Source organism: Tribolium madens, unplaced genomic scaffold (genome assembly GCF_015345945.1).
Source record: "Tribolium madens isolate multiple individuals breed KSU strain unplaced genomic scaffold, Tmad_KSU_1.1 Scaffold_71;HRSCAF=194;Tcas5.2_LG6, whole genome shotgun sequence".
Lineage (NCBI taxonomy): Eukaryota > Metazoa > Arthropoda > Insecta > Coleoptera > Tenebrionidae > Tribolium > Tribolium madens.
In genome coordinates this window covers 8,718,477-8,728,822 of record NW_025401041.1, presented here as the reverse complement: position 1 = coordinate 8,728,822, position 10,346 = coordinate 8,718,477, and the positions used below count along the sequence as shown (strand labels likewise).

Here is a 10,346-nt window from a genome sequence, read left to right as displayed (position 1 = left end):
TACCAAAGGTAAAAATTCCTAAAAATAGTAGGAAAAACATACGGTTTTTAACATTTTTGTATTGATCACAACAAAAAACAATTTTTTTAAGCAAAAACTAATTAAAAAATTTAAACTAGTACTCCTAGTACTCACTGTCAAAAAATAATCAGTTTTTCGTTAATAACACAGTTAAAAAATTAAAAAAAATTAAAAAAAGGCTTTTTTGATTCACTGTATTTGTCAAGTAGTGTTAAGTAGTAGTAGAATTTACTTTCTCATGCAAAAATAAATAAAAATCATCAAAAATTTTTATTTTTATGGTGGTACTCAAAGTAGTACCATATTAGCCAACTTGTAACCTTGACCTGTGGTACCCTCAATTTCAGATGGCACCGGAGGAGATCGACCAATCCCGTGACCGCATCGCCGAAACCCTCAGCGGTCGTACCTTGCTCATAACAGGTGGTACCGGTTTCGTGGGCAAAGTCCTCATCGAGAAAATCCTCCGCTGTCTTGACGTGAAAAAAATCTACGTTTTGGTACGCCCAAAAAAAGGCAAATCGCCAACGGAACGCCGAGCTGCACTTTTCGCCGATCCGGTACTACCAACCCAAAAATCGTACAAAAAAGAAAATAAAAAAAATTTGCAGCTTTTCGAGTTGGCGAAAAAAACACGTGGTGATGACGTTGTCAAGAGGGTGGAGTTCGTGTCGGGGGACATCGCCGCCCCCGGCTTGGCTTTGAGTACCAGCGACCGCCAAAAGTTGGCGGCGGAGGCGGAGTTTATTTTCCATTGTGCTGCCACCATACGGTTTGATATGGATTTAAAACCAGCGGTACTACTTAATGTCAGGGGTACCAAACTTATGCTCGAGTTGGCGAAGGAGTGCAAGAGGCTTTTGGTACCACTTTGTTTTGGTACTACTGGTACTAATTTTTTTTTTTAGAATTTTGTTCATCTTTCGACGGCTTATTGTCATCTCAATGAAAGGGTACTATACGAAAAAGCGTACCAACCACCAGCCGACCCTGATAGTATTATAAAATCATGCGAATTGATGAGTAACGAAGCTGTGAATAGTATAGCACCAAAGTGGGTACTTTGAAAAAGTGGTACCACTTTTTTCATTCTTTTTTTCAGACTTCTGGAAGAGTGGCCCAACAGTTATGCCTTCACTAAAGCTTTGGGTGAGGCTTTAGTGCAAGATCAAGTTGGCAAAATACCACTTATTATTCTCCGACCGTCCATAAGTACCACCTTGTATTTTTTTTTTTCAAAATTTTATTAAATTATTTTTAGTTATGCCAGTATTGAAAGAACCCATCCCTGGGTGGACTGATAATATTAATGGTCCCATGGGACTTTTGATAGCTGCTGGTAAAGGGGTACTTCGTACCATGTACTGTAAAGGCGAAGCCTACGCTGATTACGTCCCTGTGGACATCGTGGTCAACGTTATGCTTTGCAGTGCTTGTGATCGCATTGTGCTCAAGTAAGCCATGACTGCTTTCACTTGTCTGAGATAAAAAAGAAGGTCAAACCCATTTCTTTATGTAATTTTTTAAAGGAAAGTCGTTGAAATTTTGCAATTCTTACGTAAAATTATGGATTTTCCGGTGGTACCAAATAGTAGAAGTGGTACCAACACGTGGGTGACCTTTAACATTTCTAATTTTGTAATATAACTACCTGAAATATCAAATGATTTTTGTGTTTATGTTTCGTTTTGTAAAGGTACTACACCAAGGTACCACCTTACAACATTTTTTAAATATTTTTTGTGTGATTGTTTTTCAGGGGTTTTGATGGTAATAGTACTATTTATTATAAGTGGTACCAAAACATAAATGATTTGTAAAACTTTTAATTCAGTTTAGCAACAATTTTAATTTAAATTTTAACTATTTGTTTATTTTTTGTTTATTTTACATGTTTTAGACCAAAGTACTACTTTCCTTTTTTAATTTTTTGAAGAAAAGCCGTTATTTGCTTAGAAATTTTCCAATTCTTATATAAAATTATCGATTTTCCGACGTTTTAATGCGGTGGTACCAACTAGTAGAAGTGGTACCAATACGTGGCTGACCTGTAAAATTTACAATTTTGTAATTTGAGTACCTGAAATATCAATAGTTTCTTGTTTGTCTCGTTTTTTAAAGGTACCACACCAAGGTACCACCCTGAAACAATTTTTTGTGCTTATTCTCAAATATTTTTTGTGTAATTATGTTTTTTTAGGAGTTTTGATAGTAATAGTACTATTTATTATAGGTGGTACCAAAACATAAATGATTTGTAAAACTTTTAATTCAGTTTAGCACCAATTTTAATTTAAATTTTAACTATTTATTTTTTTTTATTTTACATGTTTTAGACCGAAGTACTACTTTACTTTTTTATAATTTTTTGAAGGAAAGTCATAGAAATTTTGCAATTCTTACGTAAAATTAGGATTTACCGACATTGTAATGCCGTGGTACCAAATAGTAGAATTGGTACTAACACGTGTCTGACCTTTAAAATTTCTAATTTTGTACCTAAAATATCAATTGATTTTTGTGTTTGACTCGTTTTTTAAAAGTACCACACCAAGGTACCATCCTGAAATAATTTTTTTTGCTACTTTTCAAATATTTTTTGTGTGATTATGTTTTTTTCAGGGGTTTTGATAGTAATAGTACTATTTATTATAGGTGGTACCACAACGTAATTGATGTGTAAAACTTTTAATTCAGTTTAGTAACAATTTAAATTTCAATTATTAGCTGATTTTTTGTTCATTTCAGAAGTTTTAGACCAAAGTACTACTTTACTTTTTTATAATTTTTTGTAGGAAAGTCGTCATTTTTTTAGAAATGATGCAATTTTTACGTAAAAATGCGGTGGTACCAAATAGTAGAAGTGGTACCAACACCGTGAGCTTTAAAATTTCTAATTTTGTAATATGAGTACTTGAAATATCAATTGATTTTTGTGTTTATGTCACTTATGTCACGTTTTTTAAAGGTACTACACCAAAGTACCAACCTAGATCAATTTTTTATGCGATTTTTTAACTATTTTTTGTGTGATTATGTTTTTTCAGGAGTTTTGATGGTAATAGTACTATTTATCATAGGTAGTACCACAACATAGATAATTTGTTAAACTTTTAATTCAAAGTTTGGCAACAATTTTAGTTCAAATTTCAACTATTAGCTGATTTTTTGTTCCTTTTACAAGTTTTAGACCAAAGTACCACTTTACTTTTTATAATTTTTTGAAGGAAAGTCAGTTATTTAGACGTAAAATTATGAATTTTCAGACGTTGTGAGGCGGTAGTACCAACAATTTTTGTGTTTATGTCCTGTTCTTTAAAGTTACTATACTTTTGTATAGTAAAAACCTTAAAAAAAATATGCGTTACATAATTTGTGTGATGTTTTTTAGGTGTTTCGATCAATAGTACAATTTATTGTAGGTAACCTAAAATCTTTGAAAAACTTTTAATATCAATTTAAATTTCAACGATTAATTGATTATTATTAATTTCACAAGTTTTTAATAAGTTTTGTACCAAGGTACTACTTTCTTTTTTATATTTTTTCAAAGGAAAGTGCTAATTTTACATAATATTATAGCTTTTGCAGCTGTTTTGATGTGATAGTACCATCTGGTGTATAAATTTTTTACATAATCGGTACCACCACTAGTACCATGTTTATATTTTTCCAGAAATTCGAATCGCGTCTTTTACAACGTTACAAGTTCCGCCGAATACAAGTTAACGTTTCAAGAACTAGTCGATATAGGGCGTCAAACGGTGTATAACAAAATCCCGTTAAATGGGGTATTTTGGTACCCGGATGGTACCATGCAACGTTCCCGTTGGGTCCACAACCTGGCATTCTTTTTCTACCAATGGGTACCCGCAGTTGTCGTCGATATACTCCTTGTGTGTCTTGGGTACAAACCGGTACTAAAACGCGTCCAAAGGAGGATCCTTAAAGGGTACGAAGTATTCGAGTACTACGCTAACAGACAATGGGATTTTGACAATGAAGGTTCATTTAAAGCAAGAAAATTGATGACAGAAAGAGAAAGAGAGTTGTACAAGGTACTAAAAAAATGAAATAGTACTAAATGGTACTAAATATTTTTCAAGGTTGATGGAGATGGGGTTTGTTACGAGGACTATTTTTATGATTGTGTCAAAGCTGCTAGATTGTATATTTTACATGAGACAGATGATACAATTCCTGCAGCTAAAAGACACATGAAAGTGTAAGTACCAACACTAGTACCAGTACCAAATTAATAATTTTTTTTCAGAATGTATTGTGTCGACAAAATTTGTAAAACTTTGATTATGTTAGGGTTCATCTATCTAATTTGGAAATTCTTCCTTTCGCTCATTTTTGGGTTCTAGTTTCAAATAATAGTACCACTTAGTACCACAGGTGATTGTAATTAGTATCTTTGTAAATAGTGCAAAAGACAACCAAATAAAAGTTTGTATATTTTTTAAATGCGTTTTATTTAGAAAAATTAAGGTAGTACCACAAATCAAAAAAGGGAGTGTTAGTACCACGAATCCTGAAATAACCATTACATTGTTAAAAAAATCGAGCAATTGTTTGGTACCAGTGATAGCAATAGTAAAGTAGTACTACGACGAGTAGTACTTTGAAAGTAATATCAAGGGCCCACATTCTGTAAAAACAATCAAGTAAAATTAACTAAATTAAGTGGTTCTTACACTTTCATGTGCCTTTTGGCCGCTGGTACTGTCTCATTTGGTTCCTTAAGATTATTTCTTCTTACACCAAATAATTTTTTTAAATAATCCCTCAAAAATAGTGCAAAAGACAACCAAATAAAAGTTTATATATTTTTTAAATGCGTTTTATTTAGAAAAATTAAGGTAGTACCACAAATCAAAAAAGGGAGTGTTAGTACCACAAATCCTGAGTAAAACCATTACATTGTTAAAAAAATCGGGCAATTATTTGGTACCAGTGATAGCAATAGTACAGTAGTACCACGACGAGTAGTACTTTGAAAGTAATATCAAGGGCCCACATTCTGTAAAAACAATCAAGTAAAATTAACTAAAAAAAGTGGTACTTACACTTTCATGTGCCTTTTAGCCGCCGGTACTGTCTCATCTGGTTCCTTAAGATTGTTTCTTCTTACACACCAAATACATTTTTTTAAATAATCCCTCAAATCAAATCCTTTACCATCAACTTTGTAGACTTTTTTTTCAATTTCATTCATAGATTTTCTAATTTCATCGGCTTTCATATTACTAAAATTCCAAGCCCGGTTTGTGTAGTACTCAAAAACGTCATTCCCTTTTTGTATTCTTCTCTGAATTTGGTACAATCTAAAAGTACCAGTAGTACCTTAAAACATTATCAAGTTGACTTACATGGGTTTGTACCGGAGTAGTACCAAAATCGTATCAATGAAAATCGCAGGTAGAAGTTGAAATAAAAGAAAGCACAAATCATGTACCCATCGTAGTTTTTTTATTGACCCTCCAGGGTACCACACAACGCCATTGAATGGTACTTCATTATAAATGATACTTTTCCCGGTTGTTATTAACTCCTCCCATGTGAAATTGTACTCTGATGATGCAGTTAAATGGTAGAAACGAGTGGTTTTGTCTTGGGAAAGGTAGTACCATGAAGCCACAAGCATACCATTGATGGCCAAATCCGCTGGGACAAAATCAGCGTACGAGTCACCTTTCATGTACATGGAACGGATTATGCCTTTACCAGCACCCACAAACAAACCCATGGGACCTTGAAGGTTGTTCACCCATCCTGGAATGGGTTCCACCATCGTGGGGCATACTATAAAAAAGAAATTTAAATAGGAAATAATTTAAATTTTTAGTAGTACCAACTGATGGTCGTACTATAATTGCTGGAATTTCGTCCATTTTTTCCACAACAAGAGCCTCGGCTAATGCCTTGCTGAAGGTATATGTGTTGGGAACGTCACCAAGAAGTCTACTGACAATTATTAACAGTTGGTACTACTTGGTACTCACCCTTCAATATCCTCATCTTTTCCAAATTTGGTCATATCAAGTACTTCATGAGGGTTCTTTGGTGGGTTGTAGGGTTTTTCGTAAAGTACCTTGACGTTGGGGAAGGCATAAGCTGTTGAAATGTGGATGAAAAGTTTCAGTTTTGGGCATTTTTCAGCCAAATCGAGGAGACATTTGGTACTTTTGGTGTTAAACTTGACGGCGGTTTTGACCGAGTCGTCGAAGCGAGTGGAGGCGGCGCTGTGAAATATAAAATCGACTTCTTGGAGGAGGAGGAGGTTGGGGGTGGAGATACCGAGATTGTCTTGAGTGATGTCGCCACTGATGGTTTGGCATTTTTTGAGGCTGGAGGGGTTTTGAGATTTGAGGACGTCGAAGAGCTAAAAGTGGTACCATAAATAAGTAATAAAAACAAAAATGACAAAAATTTGTTTTTTTACTCCTTGGTGGTTTTGGGTCCGGTACCAAAAAGTCCACTTCTGGGGTTCGAAAAAATTTCAAAAAATTTTGAGGTTTGAGGACGTGGTAGTACCACCAAAGAATTCTTTGTGTTTTTCCTTATAAATAAGTGAGGCCGAACCCAAAATTTTATTTTATACACCTTTTTGGTGTTTTTGGGTCCGGTACTCAAAGGTACTACCAAAAAGTCCACTTTTTGGGTTTAAAAAAAATTCAAAAAATTTTGAGATTTGAGGACGTTGTAGTAGCACCAAATTTTTTTTTGTGTTTTTTCTTTCAACTGTGTTATAAATAAGTGGCACCGAACCCAAAAATGCCAAAAATTTTATTTTTTACTCCTTGGTGTTTTTGGGTCCGGTACTCAAAGGTACTACCAAAAGGTACAGTTATTGGGTTTGAAAAAATTTCAAAAAAATTTGAGATTTGAGGACGTTGTAGTACCACCAAAGATTTCTTTGTGTTTTTTCTTTCAATTGTGCTATAAATAAGAAGAGCCGAACCAGAAAATGCCAAAAATTTACTCTTTCTTGGTGTTTTTGGGTTAAGTACCCAAAGGTACTACCATTGGAGTTCGGAAAAATTTCAAAAAATTTTGAGGTTTGAGGACGTTTTTGTAACACCAAAGATTTCTTCGTGTTTTTTTTATAAAAAAGCTTTTTTATAAAAATGCCAAAAATTTGTTTTTTTTACTCCTTGGTGTTTTTGGGTCCGGTACCCAAAAAACATTTTGAGGTTTGAGGACGTGGTAGTACCACCATAGATTTCTTTGTGTTTTTTCTTTCAATTGTGTTATAAATAAGTGTGGCCAAACATAGAAATGCCAAAAATTGTTTTTTTTACTTTCTTGGCGTTTTTGGGTCCGGTACTCAAAGGTACTACCAAAAAGTCCAGTTTTTGGGTTTAAAAAAATTCCAAAAATTTTGAGATTTGAGGACGTTATAGTAACACCAAAGTGTTCTTTGTGTTTTTTCTTACAAATAAGTGGGGCCAAACCCAAAAATGCCAAAATTTTATTTTTTTTACTCCTTAGTGTTTTTGGGTCCGGTACTTAAAGGTACTACCAAAAAGTCCACTTTTCGGAAAAAAATAAAAAAAAATTGAGGTTTAAAGACGTTGTAGTACCACCAAACATTCCTTTGTGTTTTCTTTCAATTGTGTTATAAATAAGTGGGGCCAAACCCAAAAATGCCAAAAATTTGTTTTTTACGCCTTGGTGTTTTTGGGCCCGGTACCCAAAATAATTTTAAGGTTTGAGGACCAAGTAGTCCCACAAAAAATTTCTTTGTGTTTTCACTTATAAATGAGTGGGGCCGAACCCAAAAATGCCAAAAATGTCATTCTTTTTTTACTCCATCTTGGCGTTTTTGGGTCCGGTACCCAGAGGTACTACCAAAAAGTCCACTTTTTGGGTTCGAAAAAATTCCAAAAAAATTCTAGCCTCACCATATTACTGAAAATATCCTCTAATCTCTCTTGGGGGCTTTTCCCTTTCTTACTCCTCACTAACAAATACAATTTTTTCACTTCGGTGCATCTCAAAATTTTTTCCACTAACACTTTTCCCAAAAAACCAGTGGCACCAGTAATAAAAATAGTCTTGTCTTTGAAAATGTCTGAAATTCGATTGGAATCAACCATTTTTGACCAAAGTCGAAGATTAAACTGCAATACTTGGATTCTTAGCAAGTTTTAAATATTGATTGGTAGTAACCTTGATTCTTTATGCATCCAATCCTTACATTTATTATAATAGTGGACTATAATACTTATTTTTTTCTTTTTTTTTGGGAGAGGGGATGGCCAATTGGGCCTAGTCACGTGACACGCCAAACTTGTTTAGACTGAGTTTAAGGTCGTTTTGTGTCAAAATTAAATAAATTCGTCACTTTGTAATTTATGTAAATTTAAATCAAATTATTCGCATTGCTTGTCATTAAACAAACAAAAAAAATTAGCAGATTTTACTGATTTTTCATGTCGTCAATGACATTTTCCATTTAAGAATAAAAAATGTAAAGCCAAATATGAATCTAGGCTAGAGGGCAATAAAAAAAAACTTTCTCGTTGCATTTGATGCAACAAAACCTGATTTTACCATAAATTTTCAATTTAGATCTTCTGTCGTCACAAAATATTCCCATAAAGTAAACAACTTAAAGAAAAATTAAAAACCAATGAGTGAGTAATTAAAGTGCATCAAGGTGATAACAATTAAGGTCGATTGGTCCAAAGATGCAAGGAAAATATTTTAAACATTATATTCTCACTTAAAATTAGCTGGAAAAACTAGTTTGTTGATAGAAAAAGTACCCTCCACGTGCTTGATTCAATAGAAATAAATTATAATTACATCAATTAAAATATTCATTATTGAGGTCACTAATTGAATCAAAGTGAAGTAAATTCAAGTTTTTTGGGTGCAAATTTGAGAGTTTTTGGTAGACAAAACACAAGATTTTTACCATGTATGGGTTTGCTTAACAAAAAAATAAAAAACAGGTCGAAATAACAAATTTTAGTTGGTACTACTATAAAAATACTGAAACTACTTATGCTAGAAATATAAAAAAAGTTAAAAAAAATGGGTCAGAATTTAATTGAGATTTAAAAACAAGATTTTGGTAGTACCTACCTTTGGCTACTTCCTGTAAAAACGTCAAAAAAAATGTTTATGGCTACTTTTTAGTGGAATTTTGTAAGTTAACCTTGATTTTAGTTTTTAACTGTTTTTTATTTTGCAAAGGTCACATCTATTGTAAAAATTAACATAAATTTAAAACAAATATAATTACACTTTTTACAGATAATTTACAAATTTGGTAAATTTAATTTTTTTTGTTTTTTGCCCACTCCCCTCAAAAATTTTTTTTGAGTACGCCACTGATAAATATAATTAAGAATAAACTAGATCAAAATCAATAAATTTTCTTTTAAATCCAATTATTATAAAAAAAAATATTTTAATTTTGTTAAACAAATGACAAAACTATTTTGTCAGTTTGGTACTTTTAATAAAAAAAAAATTGAAATTTGAAAAATTTGGACCCAAAAAATTAAGTTTTTGGTAGTTCTGTTGGGTACCAGACGTAAAAATTACTAAAAATAGTAAGAAAAATATACGGTTTTTGACATTTTTGTATTGGTCACAACACAAAAAAAAATTGTTTTTTTAAGCAAAAACTAATTAAAAAATTCAAAGAAGTACCCTTAGTACTCCCTGTCAAAAAGTAATCAGTTTTTCGTTAATAAAACAATAAAAAAAATAAAAAAACTCAAATTAAAAAAATGTGTAGGCTCTTTTGATTCACTATAATATTTTTTTGCCCCCTCCCCTCAAAATATTTTTTTCTTGTGTACGCCACTGCTTTTTTAATTATTAATTCTAAATAAAATTAAAAATAAACTTGCTCAAAATTAATAAATCTTCTTATAAATCTAATTATTTATTAAAAATAATGAAACTAAATACCTATTTATCAACAATCTATCAACAATTTTTGTTTTTTTAAGCAAGAACTAATTAAAAAATTTAAAGTAGTATTCCCAGTACTATCTGTCAAAAAGTAATCAGTTTTTCGTTAATAAAACAATAAAAAAATAAAAAAACTCAAATAAAAAAATGCATAGGCCCTTTTGATTCACTGTTTCGACAAGTAGTACCTTCCAGAGTACTTTTAATTTATTTACAAATGTTTATCATTTGATTTTACTTTCTTATTCAAAAATAAATAAAGATTATAAAACAAAAAAAATGTGTTATATGGTGGTACTGAAACTAGTACCATAACATATGACAACTTCTAACCTTTTGTAAAAATTAATATGAATTTAAAATAAATATAATTGTTATAATTGGTT

General features: G+C 32.0%; 2 protein-coding genes across 3 annotated transcripts in view; one reads left to right on the top strand and one right to left on the bottom strand.

Moving 5' to 3' along the window:
- LOC123008439 (putative fatty acyl-CoA reductase CG5065) overlaps positions 1-4,491 on the top strand; it is a 7,179-nt gene extending 2,688 nt beyond the window's left edge. Inside the window, exons 2-9 of the mRNA XM_044404233.1 lie at positions 369-581; positions 633-884; positions 930-1,075; positions 1,124-1,233; positions 1,283-1,475; positions 3,698-4,079; positions 4,128-4,246; positions 4,295-4,491. Of these exons, the coding sequence (XP_044260168.1) occupies positions 369-581; positions 633-884; positions 930-1,075; positions 1,124-1,233; positions 1,283-1,475; positions 3,698-4,079; positions 4,128-4,246; positions 4,295-4,391 (1,512 nt within the window). The 3' untranslated portion in view covers positions 4,392-4,491. The remainder of the gene's footprint in view (positions 1-368; positions 582-632; positions 885-929; positions 1,076-1,123; positions 1,234-1,282; positions 1,476-3,697; positions 4,080-4,127; positions 4,247-4,294) is intronic.
- LOC123008440 (fatty acyl-CoA reductase 1-like) lies at positions 4,486-8,197 on the bottom strand. Of its 2 annotated transcripts, XR_006412955.1 has the most exons (7): positions 7,932-8,197; positions 6,030-6,409; positions 5,879-5,988; positions 5,397-5,829; positions 5,094-5,351; positions 4,722-5,047; positions 4,486-4,675 (listed from the first exon to the last, which is right to left on the bottom strand). XR_006412955.1 is itself a non-coding variant. In XM_044404234.1 (6 exons), exons 1-6 carry the CDS (start codon positions 8,124-8,126, stop codon positions 4,951-4,953), a joined length of 1,473 nt encoding a protein of 490 aa, XP_044260169.1. In that variant the 5' UTR covers positions 8,127-8,197; the 3' UTR covers positions 4,486-4,950. The 2 variants fall into 2 exon arrangements, 1 of the variants encoding a protein (XP_044260169.1); XM_044404234.1 differs by having other exon boundaries at positions 4,486-5,047.
- Between the last annotated feature and the right edge of the window lie 2,149 nt (positions 8,198-10,346).

Bases quoted from the DNA above. Each gene is read 5' to 3' on its own strand.
- LOC123008440 (XM_044404234.1), bottom strand. From the start codon at position 8,126: ATGGTTGATTCCAATCGAATTTCAGACATTTTCAAAGACAAGACTATT. The intron at 6,410-7,931 runs GTGAGGCTAGAA...TACCACTTTTAG, and splicing joins AGGATATTTTCAGTAATATG to CTCTTCGACGTCCTCAAATC. The intron at 5,989-6,029 runs GTGAGTACCAAG...AATTGTCAGTAG, and splicing joins AAAGATGAGGATATTGAAGG to ACTTCTTGGTGACGTTCCCA.